General features: G+C 44.8%; 1 protein-coding gene across 6 annotated transcripts in view; it reads left to right on the plus strand.

Annotated features, from left to right (window-relative positions):
* The window catches only part of GREM2 (gremlin 2, DAN family BMP antagonist), a 46,190-nt gene extending 33,923 nt beyond the window's left edge, over positions 1-12,267 (plus strand). For 4 of the 6 annotated variants that reach the window (XM_067535890.1, XM_067535886.1, XM_067535887.1 and 1 more), the window contains one exon: positions 9,550-12,267. In XM_067535890.1, the coding sequence (XP_067391991.1) occupies positions 9,551-10,057 (507 nt within the window). In that variant the 5' untranslated portion in view covers position 9,550 and the 3' untranslated portion in view covers positions 10,058-12,267. Of the gene's footprint in view, positions 1-2,720; positions 2,888-7,549; positions 7,575-9,549 lie in introns of those variants that run through there. The other 2 variants (XM_067535889.1, XM_067535892.1) reach the window with 2 other exon arrangements.
* The last annotated feature ends 3,745 nt before the right edge of the window (positions 12,268-16,012 follow it).

Consider the following 16,012-nt stretch of genomic DNA (forward strand, 5'->3'; position numbering starts at 1 on the left):
CAGTGAGAGCCTACAGATTCCTGTGTCACATCTCTTCATGACCTTGCTGCTTGAAGATTGGGCTATACAGCCTCAAGAGAAAAACAGAGTGCCATGATATCATCATTGGATATGGTGGCCAGCCATACATTTGGTGAACTTCTAATGCTATACTATATCATGCACACTTTCATGCGTGACATTCAGTAGTTTAATAGGAAAGGTAACTTAATGGAAAAAAATTATGAAAAACTATTATAACCTGAAGACTGGCATAAAATCTACAAATACTTACAACTGAGCTAAGTCTCTAATGAGAGAATCTCACCTTTTCTTTAACATGTTGTACCTAAAGGATGTATATTCAATCGAGGTAGCACAATATTTATTTTGTTACATGGACTAGTGAGTCTAAGAGGCTATAAACCAACAGTTTTATGATAAATTTGATTTTAATTATAGGACTGCAAAGTGGCATGAATTATAGGACTGCAAAGTGTACACCTCTGCTTCCCTAACACACTTACTTTTATTTATATTTTATATTACTTTTACTTATATTTTCAGGCATCCTACCTTGAATGTTCTTGCATAAGATCTTGAGGGAACAAACTTCATCTCCAAGTAAACACTTGCAGCTGAGTAAGATGTTTTGAAACAATGGTCCCTCAGAGTTCCCATTCAAAGGTTTTAACTGTGCCACAGAAGCTATAATGAAAGTAGCACAAAACTAGATAAAAGCCAGCCCTTCATAGGGAAACAAGGAACTCCAGCCCAGGCTCACAGTCAGAGTAAGATCCTGACAGTGCACAGCAGTGCTCCAGTGTGAGTGAAAGCTATGCATGCTGCAGGGAAGTTTAATGCTAACCATAGCTCTACACAGGGAGCAATATGAAATCTCAAGGCTGCCTGAGTGCCCACAGCTTTGTCTGAGTGCATGGGTTTAAAAAAGGACAAAGACAAGTTATCTGTGAGGAGATACATGCTTCAGCACAACCTTAATCATAGCTATAAGGAGCTTAGCTACATGTTCCCCCATATGCTTTACTCCTGCTAATAGGCAGGAATAATTTAGTAGTAATTCAATAGCACATTCATTAATCTAGTTCTTCTGCCCTGCCTTTCCTTTACATAACCTTTGTTAGGGTGTTGTTCGTTTGTACAGATTTATCACCTGTGCTGTTCAAGAGCGCCCACAAAAGAAGGAATGAAGGACTAGGTATAGTTCATAGCTTAAGTCCAGAAAAGACCATTATGACCACATGGAGGATAGGTCCATCAATGGCTATTAGCCAGGTTGGGCAGAGATGCAAAACAAGGCTCTGAAGTGTCCCTAGCCTGTCTGCCAGAAGCTGGGAATGAGTGACATGGGATGGACCATTTGATGATTACTTCTTCTTCTCGTTCTCCCTGAAGCACCTGTCATTGGCCACTGTCGGAAGACAGGATACTGGGCTAGAATGACCATTGGTCTGACCCAGTATGGCTGTTCTTAAGTTCTTAATAATGGGCTATTCAATATAGCAGAGAAAGGTATAACATTATGTAATGTCTGGAAGTTGAAACTAGACAAATACAGACTGGAAATAGGCTCAGATTTTCAACACTGAGAGTAATTAACCGTTGGAAAAAGATATCAAATGTCATAGTGGATTCTCCATCACTCACCATTTAAAAATCAACATTGGATGTTATTCTAAAATATATGTTCTAGGAATTGTTTTAGGGACGTTCTGTGGCCTGTGTTATACCGGAGCTCAGACTAGGTGATTACAATGGTCCCTCTAGCCCCTGAATCTATGACTCTATTAATCCAATTCAGGTTATGGAGACCCCACCACACCACATCACATCAATAGGCAAGATGTTCCAATGGAGAAATACTCTGTTAATTTTTTAACCTTATTTCTGGTTTGACTTTGTCTATCTTCAACTGTCCCAGAACTGGCAATTTGTCCGCTAGGTAAAAGATTCTCCTACGATCAGAAATCTTCTCCCCAGGTACGTATGTGGCCAATCCCGCCTGCTGCCATTCTGGCATCAAACCTGGCTTTCACCATTTGCCTTGTGGGTGGTGGGCCCACGTTAGCAGGTCCATGTCGCCTTTTAGGGCTGTGCTTGGCAGGATTACATAGGTGGCCAGACCACCAGATGCTTTCCTAAAACTGCCCCCAGGTCTGGCTCCAGCGGTAGGTCCCGATACCCTAATCTGAGCAAGATTCACGTGGTCATTTTTGGACCTTCATGAGGGTCTTAGAGTGGATCGTTTTTAGTCTAGAACCTTCTCCCCAGACCTGTTCGACTAGGGTGACCCTACCAGGAGCACTAAGTTCCAGATGACATAGGGGTTCATCAGAACACGCAAGCCCCTCCACCACAACAAGGGTTGCTGGCCCTCCATAATGGAAACTGGCTCTAGGGATGTGGAACATCACTTCGTTGACAGATAAAGAGCCAGCACTGATGGAAGAGCTGGAAAGGTACTGGCTAGATATAGTCTGCCTCACCTCCACATATAGCAGGGGCTCTGGAAACAAACTTCTTGACAGAAGGTGGTCTCTTTTCTGCTCTAGAGTGGCCCCACGTGAGAGGCCCCGGGCAGGTGTGGGGATACACACAGGACCTCAGCTGGGTGATGCACAGTTGGTGTTTGTTCTGGTAGATGAGAGAGTCACCTCGATGAGACTTTGGATCTCAGAGAGGAAAATCCTGACTGTTGTGTATATTTATGTGCCTAACAGGAGTTCAGAGTACTCGGCCTTTTTGGAGATGGTGGGATTGGTGGTTGATAGTGCCACCTACTGGCCCTGTCATTCTACGGGGGACTTTAATGCCCATGTGGGGAACAATGGAGATACCTGGAGGGGAGTGATTGGGAGAAACAGCCTCTCTGATCTGGACCCGAAAGGTGAGCTGTTAATGGACTTCTGTGCTAGTTATAGATTGTCCGTAATGAATCTGGTATTTGAACACAAGATTGCTCAAAAATATACCTGGTACCCAAGCATCTAGGGCTGAAGATCAATGATTGACTTTATAGACGTTTCATTGGACCTAAGTCTATATGTTCTCGACACCTGTGTGACATGAGGAGCAGAGTTGTCAACTGATGACTATATGGTGGTGAGTTGGATCTGAGGCACAGGAAGCTGGCTGGAACCAGGAGGCCCAAACAAGCATACGGGTCACCTGGGAACATCTGGTGGAGGACCCTGTAAGGAAAGACTTCAATTCCCACTTCTGGAAGAACTTCTCCTCCATTTTGAGTGAGTCCGAATGGGTCATGTTCTCGGCCTCAGTCATGGAGGCAGCCACCAAAAGCTGTGGCCTGAAGCTGGTGTCTGTCATGTTGGCAACCCTAGGACCTGCTGGTGGACACCAGTCATGAGGGAAACTGTCAAGGGGAAGAAGGATGTCTTCCAAGAAATGCTCATGAATCAGTCTCCTGATATGACTCAGAGGTACCAGCTGGCTAAGAGGACTATGGCTGTGGCGGTCATTGAAGTGAAAGCCTGAGCCTGGGAGGATTTTGGAAAGACCATGGAGAATGACTACTGGACAGTCTCAAAAGTGTTCTGGCAAAATATTCATAGCCTTAGGAGGGGTCAGCAGGACATTGCCCAGGGTGTTCTCAGCAAGGGTGGTGAAATGCTGATCATGACTGAGAAGAATGTTGAGAGGTGGAAGGAGCACTTTGAGGAACTCCTCAACCCAGTGGACATGCCCTCCTTTCAAGAGGCAGTGCCAGAAACTTTCAATAGGATCAAATCTATTTCTGTTGATGAGGTTGTTGAGGCAGTAAAGTGCCTTTGTAGTGGTAAGGCAGCAGGTGTGGACAAGATTCACCCGGAGATGTTGAAATCACTGCAAAGCCTTGGGGTATGGTAGTTAATGTGTCTCTTCAATGTTGCCTGGAAGGTGGGTGCAGTACCTCAGGATGGGCAAACTAGGGTGGTGGTCCTGATCTTTAAGAAAGGAGACCACAGTGTGTGTTCCAGCTACATCGGGATCTTACTACTTAGCGTCCCTGGCAAGGCCTATGCCAGGGTTTTGGAGAAGAGGCTATGTCCATTAACTGAACCTCAGATTCTGGAGGAATAATGCGGTTTCCATCCTGGACGTGGAACAATGAATCAGCTCTTTGCTGTCTCACAGGTACTTGGGGCATCGTGGGAGTTTGCTAACCCAGTCTACCTTTGTTTTGTAGACCTGGAGAAGGCGTATGACCGCGTTCCCCAAGATGTCCTGTGGGAACTGCAGCAGGAATATGAGGTGCCGCTGCTGCCTGCTATCAGGTCCCTCTATTCCTGGAGTGAGAGTTGTGTCCGCATTCTTGGCATTCAGTCAAGTTTGTTCAAAGTGGTGATTAGACTCTGCCAAGGGTGCATTCTGTCTCCCATCCTAGTCATGATCTTCATGGACAGGATATCAAGGCACAGCCGAGTTGGGGAGTGTATCTGGTATGGGGACTTGGAGGTGGCATCTCTGCTGTTTTGCAGATGGTGATGTCCTTCTTGCTTTTTCTGATTGTGATCTCTGAAATGCAGTTGAACACTTCGCTGCCAAGTGTGAAGCGGCTGGGATGAGAATCAGCACCTCCAAATTGGAGGTCGTGGTTCTTTCCCCGAAGAAAGTGAAATGTTCTCTCCAGGTGAAGAGGGAGCACTGCCCTTAATGGAAGAGTTTAAATATCTAGGGGTCTTGCTCACGATGGTAAGCAGGAGCATGAGATTGACCGGAAGATTAGTGTTGTGGTGACAATGATGTGGACTCTGTACTGTGGTGGTGAGGCAGGAGCTCAGCTTTCAGACAGATTGACCTGTAAACCAAGAGCTATTTCCCCATCCTCACTTATGGCCATGAACTTTGGGTAATGACCAAAATGAGAAGATTGCGGGTACAAGCAGCAGAAATGACATTTCTCCATGGGGTGGCTGGGCTGACTCACTGAGAGAGGGTGGGGGTCTTGGCTTTTTGGGAGAGCCTTGGAGTAGAGCCACTATGCCTCCGGAGGAAGTCAACCTATGTGGTTTGGGCACCTGATAAGGATGCCCCCTGGTAGGCTTCCTTTGAAATTATAACTGGCATGTCCCAGGGGAGGAGGCCACACAGCTGACCCAGGACATGCTGGAGGGATTCTATCTCCTGGCTGGGAAAACCTGGGAATCCCCCGGGAAGAGGTGGAACCTGTTGCAGAGGAAAGGGAGGTCTGGTCCTCCCTACTCCCCATGCTGCTGCCGCTACCCTCACCAGGAAAAGTGGCATAAAGAAGAAGAAGGTACATACTTGTAGAATGTGATAAATGTCTATATCCTTCTCTTGGATAAGCTAAACAACTAAATCTTCTTTAATGTCACTGCGAAAAAGGTTTTCCAGACCATGAATCATTCTTGTGGCTCTTTGGTGAACCCTTTTCCAGTTTTTCAACAGTCTTTTTGAAGCGCAGACATCAGAACTGGCCACAGTATTTCAGTAAGGATCTATACATGGGTAATTACACCTCTTTACTGCCATTTGATATTACCATCCCTGTACGCCCAAGGATTGAATTTGTCCTCTTACCTGCATCATCACCGTTTAAACATGGCTTCTTAAGATTATAGAACTTAATTAGAGCTGAGCTGGAAAGGACTTTCTGTTCCACAAAATACTCTATTTGAATTTTTTTCATTCAACACTGTATTTGGAAAAAAAAAAAAATCTCAGAAGCGTTTGTGGAGGAGCTACCTGCCTACCTCGCTAGTAGCCGGAGAGCCAGGCAGCCTGCCCACTCACCTTCCAGGAAGCAAGGAGCTGGCAAGGTGGGAAAACCACTGCCTAAGGAGCTGGAGCTCATCAGGTGAGCTGCTGAGGAGCCAGCTGGGGTTGCTGACAAGAAACTAGACATGTTTCCAGAGAAACTTGGTTGAAATCAACATTGCTTTTGCCAAATCAGTATATTCTGCCAGAGGAATGGGAGGGGGTCTGCTGTTGTCCCACCCTGTTAGAAGGTGTTGGAACCTTGCAAGTCACTGCTCCTTAGTTCCAGCTAACTCACTGGCATAGATGTGGGTTGGTAAACTCCTCTCTTCCTCCTCATTGCCACATTGAACACATGCAATAGAAATGCAGCTGAGCCACGTTCTGACGTCAAAGGCATCAGACCTACTACTTTTCAAGACACACTTGACACTGGTTGTGGCCAGGGAACACGTTACAGCTCCCTGTTTGTCAAGCTGCCCTAGCCCCAGCCATTATGTAAGTTGCAATACTGCAGGGGCTTCTGCTTTAACTTACAACAGTGGCTATGGTCCTTAAGTGGCTTTGTGCCAGCTGAGTATTGTCATAGGGAAGTTTACCTCTACTCTACCTCTGCTGCAGGGAAAGATGGTGTGAAGGCTGGCTCCACTGCCTTTGTGCTAGTTGAGATTTTTTTTCCCCTTTTCTGGAGAAAGTCTCACCTTGCCTGTTGTGGCCAGATTACATCCCCTTTGTGAATCTTAAGTGGAATAGAACTGGGGCTGATGCTCTGATCCATTATTGCTAGCAGTCTATATTCTGAATCCACTGAGTGCACTGAAACAAAATCAATTTAACAACATTCACCATGTTACTTTTGCAGGTTAGCAAGATTCTACAGGGCCACCTGTGTGATTAGAAATGTGGTGATCTGAGAGGATGCACAACAGTTTGACCTGCTAGTTTAGGACAGAGTAATACACTCTTTGTGAACATCTAAAAGTCCAGATTTGATAGGGATCAAATGACAGAAATAGCTGGCATGCATATATCTGACTACTGAAACACTCGGTAACATGTACTGCAGAGTTCAGTTTCTGATAACCTTACAATAGTGGCTTTGAGTAATAATGCTTTATTAGTTATAAACTTGGATTTACTGGATAAATCCCTGCTTATTATTCCATCAGATGGCACTCATTCTCTAGGTAGAAGCTATTTCAGTAATTGTTAAGCTACTGTAATTTCATGCCTTACTTCATAGATTCTCAGAGCTGGTAGCCCTGGCAGACTCCTAGAGTATTATGGGGCTTCCTCGCCACCCTTTTTTAAGAGGGAGAAGGTGAATTAGGAGTTCAAAATCTCTGAACAGTTGCACTGACATCTTGCTGCTGTTGATGCTTTTTTTTATTTATTTTTAGAAGGGGTTTTGAATCCCTGTTTGATTTTATTGTTAAATGGGTCTTAATCGTATTGGCTCAATATTTGATACAAACAATGATCTATCTCGTTCATAGTTGAAGCTCACTGATGGGCACAGTTTGTAACTCATCTCCTCATTCAGGATGTAGTAGTGTTGTGGCTAGTATTTTAGTAGTGAGGATGGGCAGGTAGGTGGAATGGATCTGTTTTTGTTTTTTCTTTTAATCTTTCATTTAATGATCTTGTAATGAGAAGTTACTTCAGCTGTGACGCCGGACCCATAAACAAGTGGGCTCAGTAAGCCACTCCTTTCACACCAAGAGTGGAGAAATGAAACAAGGCAGATTATATTTGCCCTAAAGGAGAGGAAGGTCAGGCAATCCACCTCCCTCCAAATGAGGACGCAGCATTGTTTGCTCACATTAAGGGGGGAAAAAAGCACATGGCTGGGTAAGGTAAGGATTTTCATGCCTTGTAAGGAACTCTCCTCTATTTTTGTAAGACATGAAATTGTAATTGTGGGGGGTTTTTTTGTGGGGGGGGGGAGAAGAGGATTGTATATATGTCTTGAGCCATGTAGAGAATGCATGTTCATAAACAACATAGGGATTGATTATTTCTCCCAATACTGGACTGCAGCCACAAGTGACAATAATGTGAGATCAGTTTGAGGAGGCATGGGACGCTATATCAAACTGAAACTAAATGTGGGACAGTAACTACCTGATTAGGTTTTGGCCTGGATACCAGGGTTGACATCCAGTGGTCGTGGTGATGAATCTGCACAGAAAGCTAAATCTAATCTTTTTTCAAGAGTTTTATCCAGTCTTCATATGAGAATTTAATGTGCTGAACATTAAGCATTCTGAAAATAAGCCACTTATTGAAAGCACCGTAGACGTCAATGGACACTTGGTACCTTTGCAAACCAGTTTGCTTATTTAGGATTTAGGCATTCAAGTGTTTTGATTTTGTTTTTGTTTTTTAAATCTTCCTCTACTAAATCCAAAGCTCAGGGTCTGCTAATGCCATATTGGGTCACCTCCTCAGTACTAACTCAGAAGAAAATGTCACCTACCACATTACTAGTCTACTCCAGTCTCTCTATTGCCATATATTTTCTTGTTCCTATTTCCCCTGGGAGGCTGAAATACTTTTGAGTGGGTGTGAAGGTTTAGGCCCAGGCACTGACTTGCCAAATTCCATACTGGTGGCCTAACTTCCTTCTACAGAGAGCAATGACCTTCAGAAACATAAGAATTGCCAAACTGGATCAGATGACTGGTCCATGAAATCCAGCGGCCTGTCTCTAATAGTGGTCAATTCCAGAGCAGGAAACTGTAATGGACAGTTATGGAATAAAAGTTTCTTAACCTCTCACTTAGTGACCAGCTTATTCTTTGTAAAGTGAGTGCTTACTGAGTCTTTTCTAAAAATTCTCATCCATATGCATGTGTACTCCTCTTTCAGTCCTACTCAAAGACTTTGTAGCAGTCAGTTCAATAGATTAACAATGTATTGTGCTTGCATATTTCCTCTTAGTAATCTTGCATTTGTTGCCTTTCAATTTTGTGGCCGCTTGTAGCCACCAGCAATATATAGATTCACCCTTATAGCTTCAGACAGTAAAATGTGAATTCACACTATAAAATCCATTCTACCCTTCCCATCTGACTGGGGTTGCACATATGGGCTTTCAGGAGATTGGCAGACCTCATCTGACTTCTCAAACTTAGCCAACTGGTCTATCTTCTATAAATTGACTGGTGGTCAAAGCAGCAGTTTATCAATGAGAAAACAGTAGTTTTGGAAGACGTAGTGAGTTCTTACTGTAGGTGAGTCTCAGCCTGCCCGTCTCCCAGTGGTCAGAAACCCATCCTGCTGGCATACTTGGTGACCAATGAACCCTAAAGACTAGGGAACTAAACAGATTTCAAAAGACTTAATATCCCAATTCCATTAATAGAATGTGTAGACTTGAAAACTTCAATACAATGGGGAAAAAAATCTGTACATTGGGCTCAATAGAGGAATAATTGGATAAAGTTCTATGGCCTGTGTCATGGAGGAAGACAGGCTAGATAATCTACTAGTTCTTCCAGTCTGGTCTTAACATCTGTGAATCATTTTCTTCTCAGTGCCAAGTCCAATATCTAAACTGACATCAGTAACAGGTGACCTTTTTAGACATTGTGGTGGGGATGTCTTCAGCAGGCCAGAAGAAACAGGAACACCCAAACTTAGATTATGGCAGGCAGAAAATATTTCCTTTCTCCTAAGGTGAATGAAGAGTACAAGAGGCATATCTACAAAGCTTAATAAACACTGTCTAAATGCTGCTGGGATGGGCAAATATTTGTAAAGATAAAATAAAGGCAAATTGTGCTGAAGTGTTCTGTCTTCTAACCTTCACTTGTATTATTGTTGCAGGATGATCTGGAAACTTGCCTTATGTGTTTTTCTGGTGGCAGCCTTGGTTAAAGTAACAGACACCAGGAAAAACCGGCCTGCAGGAGCAATTCCATCTCCCTACAAAGACAGCAGCAGCAACAACTCAGAGAGGAGGCAGCACCTGAACAAAGAAGTACTAGCCTCCAGCCAGGAGGCCCTGGTGGTCACTGAGAGGAAGTACCTCAAAAGTGACTGGTGTAAAACCCAACCCCTGCGGCAGACTGTCAGCGAGGAGGGCTGCATAAGCCGCACCATCATCAACCGTTTCTGCTATGGTCAGTGCAACTCCTTCTACATCCCACGGCATGTGAAAAAAGAGGAGGAATCCTTCCAGTCCTGTGCTTTCTGCAAGCCTCAGAAAGTCACCTCCTTCACTGTGGAGCTGGAGTGCCCCGAGCTGGATCCGCCTTTCCGACTCAAGAAAATCCAGAAAGTCAAGCAGTGCCGGTGTATGTCTGTGAACCTCAGCAACTCAGACAAACAGTGAAAACAAACCTCTGGCTACTACTTGGCATCACCCTCATAGAATTTGCTGCTGTCTCTCCTCTGCCCTGAGCAGACTCGCTGCCTGCTTTTCTTTTGTTGGGATGCAGCCCTCTAGCAGGGAAGGCTCACACGTCACGTGACTACTGGAAATGAAGCTTTTCCTGGGCTATGTTAGGCACCTTGCAATAAAACCTCAGCATATTTCCAATATAATCATTTTAATCTTTAAGGGTGGAGCAGGACCCCCAAATTTGGGATTGATCACCTAGGTGACCAATTGGCTGAATCCAGCATTAATGTTTCCACTAAGTGGGAAAAGCCTCTGCCCTGCGCTCCAGTCCTTTCCGGGGGAAGAGAATGTGTCTCACTACCTTCACTGTCTCACTCAAGCTGGAGCTTTTCACCTTCGTATTTAAGTGCTTTGTGCTCCCACCTGGGGCTGGGAGATGCAGCCATGGGATATAAACGAAAACAAGAGGCTCTCCAGTTGGCCTGATCCTGATAAGAGAACTTGAACTGGTGGGATGACAGAATGACCCTATGCTTCTTGGCTGAGATGGAGATAAGTACCCAAAGCGGGAACGTTAGCTCATCCACAACTCTCTTGTCAGCCACCAATTTTCCAGCAACAGACTGAAGATAGATTCTTATGTTGTTGCAATTTGACTATATCAGACACATGGTCTCTACAGCAATGTTTATTTTGTAACCTAGCTATAGTAAACCGTTGTTTAAAATAATATTAGACCTAGCCATGTATATTTTACTTGTGGCAGAATATTCTGAAGATTAGATTAAAGTGTCTTGAGTAAAAGAGACTCGATTGCTAGGACAGTTACCTGACTTGAAAGGGCTTTCCACAGATTCTGCATTAGTTTGTTCCAAAACCAACCCAGTTGTTGTTGTGTATTTATGCCTCAGTGGGATGGCATGGGGTGGGAAGTATTAAAACACTTGTGGGAGCGGTATTTCACTTAAGTTATTAAAGCATTGTAGCACAGAGAATAAACTGCAGTCGTTGCTTTGAATACAAAAGCTTCCTTACATATCAGTTTCTTCAGGCTTTGGGAGTAGCATCTTCTACACTGTGAATGGGAATCCAGTGTCCTTTGTGTTGAAGGACAAGCAAACTCTCAAATGCTTGTAGAATGTGTCTTAGCTATAGAAATGAGGAAGGTTCTGGCCCATCCTTTACAAATTGCAGAACTGTTGCCCCATTACATTTTTGATATAGGATATAATGAATCATTTTAAAGTCATACTAAGTTACTCACTCACCAAAGTTTAGCATATGTGTATATTTACTATGTTCCAGTTCAGATGTCGAAGGCCAGTGGCTTTAAAGTCCTCTTCTTAAATACACTATGTTAATCAAAAAGCACATCTGCAACAAATGTGTGCCCTTGTCTGCATGTTAGCAGCTGCAATAGTTCTGGACTAATGAAACCAGCCTGTGGGGCACGTCTCTGGCATTTTCTTTAGGAATGACTAGTCCAAAGGGTTAAAAGTGTTACCACCCATTGCCAGCTCTGAGTTCAGTGGCACAGTTTGCTATTATGTGAAGCAGGCTGCTTTAAGCGGCTTTTGGTGCTGATCTCTGCTAGAGCTCACCGATCGCTTTACGGGGATTGGCACGGGGAGGATGAGATGGGGCAGGTATGTGAGCCCTGGTACTAGCACAGCTACATTGCATGTATTTTCTTCTGGGGTGTTACACAATGTCAGAGCTGCCAAGGGAGACTCCTAGTCCAGGACTTGCTTTAGAGGCTGTTACTGCTACGCTGTCAGCCATATGCCAGCCAGTCACTGATTGCATAGAAGGAAGGAGTTTGAAATGCCTGCATCCCATTAGGGGCTGGGGTATGTCTTTGGAGGAACAAACTGTAAAGCCAGACCTTAAGACTAGCTAGAAATTACCTGGGCCATTCTTAATTATATTAACCCTACAATTATTTTAAAGAAAAATATGCAAGAATGCTTATCATTAAGCTACACCCAAGCAGGGTTTTCATTGACTTGCAATATGAACATGCAGCTCTTCCTTGGGGCTGTTTATATGTAAAAACTGAGTAGAGCTTGTAATGGTTCAACCTGTATTTAATTCTTGTTTTATAAATGAAAACAAACAAAAAAAGAGGAAATGCTATAATTATTTTATAGGTGTACTATTAAATTATAGAACAAATAAAGATACTCTAGGGTTATATGGAATCCAGTGTGTAGCCTTTGCTTCTCCCTTCAGTATCTTACCACTACGTTAACTGCTGGTGTATTGGCTCAGTCTCCAGTTCTGTGAGGGCTCAGTTTTAGATTTGCCACAAGATTTGGGCAAAGGACTAAGTAGTTGAGCTGCCTTGGGAGCATATAGGAAGAAGACTGATACAGCCAGCTGTCTGGTTACCATCAAGTGAGAAGAGGAAATAATCTTCACCAGCCCTATGCTTGTGGTAGATCACATCCCACTCTCAAATGCTGGTTCAGCCACGCTGGCCAATGACTTGGTGAGAACGAAGCCCAGGCTCCACCCATGGCTGGTGTGCCTGTCCATAGAAGCTGCTCTGTCATGCCCCCAATCTACATGGTGCTGCCCACACTGTGGAGGGCCTATCTAAAAGGGGTGCCTTATGCACTCTCCCTGATATTTCATGTGAACGAGTAGCCAAGCTGCCTAGTGATTGGGTTGAGCTGGAGAGAAGAGGATTGTGTGGCTCTCTGGCCTTTTGTCCTCAACAAAGTAGATGACTCTTCCTGGCTTAACAGCTCTGGAGAAAAAGTCTCTTGCATGCAAGGAGAATCTTCATTAGCAGAATTTGCCTCTGACACACCGAGGCAGGCTACAGCTCTGTGCAGAAGTGACCAATGGGGCACATAAATACTAACTTGCTCCATAAAACCAACACCCTGAGCAGGGAGCTACCGAAGCTAGCCAATAGGGACTGCTGAGCAGAAGGCTGTACCCCTTAAAGGCAGTTAAAGGCTGACTGGAGTGAAGCACTGCCGTTGTAGCATTCACAGGTAAGAATCCTCTCCTGCACACAGGCATCCAAGTCCTTTCTCACAAAAAGCGTGCCTCGTGCTTGGTAGCCTAGAAGTTAGCACGCTCACCCACGCTGAGAGAGATCTGAGTTCAAATCCCTCCCCCCTCCCCCGTATGATGAGGGATTTGAACCAATGTTTCTCCCTTGAGGAAGAGTACCCTAATTAGGGGGGCTGTTTGGTAGTCTAGAGTGGGTCTCTCTCAATCGGTCCTGGTAGCACTTGTATGACATACTTTAAAATAGGGACTTAGCTCACCCCCATCCCAAGTGAGTAAGCCCCGGACTACAGAGCCATTTTCCCCTACCTCTTTTCTGGGCCAGTGACTATTCATGTAGTTCATACAAGGTAGAAGAGCTTCACCAGGAGAGAGGGGGGGGGGGAAACGTGTCCCAGGGGTGAGGGCACTCTTACAGGGGGGTGATGGGTCTGGGTTCAGGTTCAAGTCCTTGCTCTGTATCAGGCAAAGTCAAGGTTTGAATCTTGATCTTTCCTGTGATCACTCTAACCAGTGGGTAAAGGTTACCCTTCCCCCTTGGGTAGGTGTGCTCTGAGCATGCCTGCGGGATCAGGCTCATCAAGTGAGACAGGTGGGGCGTAGCTGTGACCTAGGTGCCAGGATTTAGGTAACAGCTGAACAGGTTTTGTGACTCTAAATTTTGGAGTGAGGTACTAAATCCCTTTTTTGGACCTAGCCCTAGAATAGTGCAAAGAGCACACCAGGTAATCTTCCCCCTGTGCCAATACATGGAAAGCACGACCCATCCTTAAATTACTGTGTTTATTCCAGTTAGCTGGCTGCAGCAGCATCACACTCCTTGTGACATTTTTTAAGACAAATGCCATAGTCTCATCATGGCATTACTGACTCTACAGGGCCCTGATGGGGCTGAATGTGTCAGTGCCTACCTTTTGGGTATAGCTACACTGGCGTTTTGTACCTCGAATTTATGTGGGATAAGCCTCAGCTGAACTACAGCTAATATCTGTAAAATTAGGTTTGTTAATACTTAATTCGTTTTGTGAAATTCTTTGAGCTAGATGGATGAAAGTGCTATGTAAGAGCTAAGTACTGTTAAATCACTAGACACATACGCATTGAAGTACCATACTTCCTGACGGTTTCAATTTGCAAAGCAAAACATCATGAGCTTTTTATAGCCACTTATAAAAGCCACACTGGAATTCTCATTTGCAAGGAGCCACATCTATACACAAGGCATGGAAGCAATAATTTAGAATGATGCAATTTGCTTCAGTAAGGGTAGATAATGCACCCCGCGGGTGTTGAACGCAGGCTGGAAATTTCATCTGCAGTTTGTAAACAGCAACTGAAGCTGAAAACAGTTAAAACAAACCAATTGGTGTCTTCTTCGTATCGCAGTAGGAAAAAAGAACTCCCTCCCCCAACTACTACAGCAGAGGACTCAGATGGCACATGTTTGATGAGGAGCTTGGTTTTAGTCACTTCTTGTAATACCAGGAACGGTATATATTTGAAGTGTAAAGTTTCACCCTGAAAATCCAGTCTGGGCTACAAAATCTTGAGGGGGAACTCTGATGTGGCACCTAATGGATCAAATTCACTAGGGCCTAGATCCACAAAGGGGCTGTAGGGCCTCATGCTCTCTGGGCAATATATGGGAAACATTAGGCGCTTAAGGAAGGGACCACATGGTGTGCAGAGCCAGCTAAGCTATCCAGCAGGGAATGCTAAGGGTCTTAAGGCTGAGATCTTCAAATGTATTGAGGGACTTTTCAATGGAATTAAGTGCCTAAATATCTTTGAGAAGCTGGGTCTAGGCCCTGAAGCCCACGCCAGAGGGAGGCAGTTCCCTCTGCTGGGGGTTCACAGCAATGCACCCGCTCCTGGAGTTGAGTGTGTCTGCCCTTTTTTATAAAAAACAAAGGGGGTTCCTTGATAACCTTTAATGCAGATCAGGCCACATAGGTGAGGATAGCAGTTTGAGGAGCCCGCTGAGGCTTAGCGATGAGCTGGGTTGCTGGGCTCAGGAACCAGTGCACGTGCCCAGCAGCACAAATTTAGGTGCCATGGGCACTTTGCCAGTGGGAACTTGAGACCTAAATGCACCTACAGTGTTAGGCAGCAGCTGAGCAGAGGCTTTGAGAATCTAACTTTACACTTTAAAGGGGCAGTTAGGTGCCCGAAGCCGCTTTGGTGAAAACCAGTCCATTGACTTCTGTAGAATTTATGTTAGAAGCAACTAGCTTAATGTATGCTCTGAGCATACCTACTCCACACAAAAGTCAACTAAGTAAGTAAGAGATTTGTCTCACACTACACAAAAGCTCAGGGCACTCACCTGGGATGTAGAAGAGCAAGATGTGAATCCTCCCTCTTCCTGCTTGAAGCTAGTCTCCCAGCTGAGTGGCCTAATCATCAGGCAATGGAGTCAACCGTTGTCTGCCCCGGTGACTATTTAACATAAAGTGGAATAGAGCGTCACCCTAGAATACCCTATAGCTTGATGATCAAGGCAGTCACCAGAGATGCTGGAGACCTGAGCTCAAGTCTTCAGGCAGAGCAGTGATTTGCAAACAGGTGTGTCACATCCCACATGAGTGTCTTGCTTACTGAGCAATTGGCTATGATGGGGTGGACTCTCTGGTTTTTCATGAGAGGTGGCTGTCCTGGTTCAGGCCCCTAACTCAAGGAGAAGGTTCATGGCTGAGAATCCTGAGCAGAGGGGAACCTCCATTGCACCTGTCAGTCAAGCCCATAAGGCCCAGATCAATAGGATTTAGGCACATACGTACCTTTGGGGCCTAACTGCCTCCCCTTTTCTCTTCATTTCACTGGTGTATAACTTCATCAGCTCCCTGCTCAGCTTTATGGCTTCAGAGAATCCCTTTCTTAGGCACCTCTCTCTCCCCATACAATAGTGGGACACCTAAGTCG

The sequence above is a fragment of the Emydura macquarii genome, unplaced genomic scaffold, assembly GCF_026122565.2.
Source record: "Emydura macquarii macquarii isolate MOO-44397 ecotype Brisbane River unplaced genomic scaffold, CSIRO-AGI_Emac_v2 contig_3517, whole genome shotgun sequence".
Classification (NCBI taxonomy): Eukaryota; Metazoa; Chordata; order Testudines; family Chelidae; genus Emydura; species Emydura macquarii.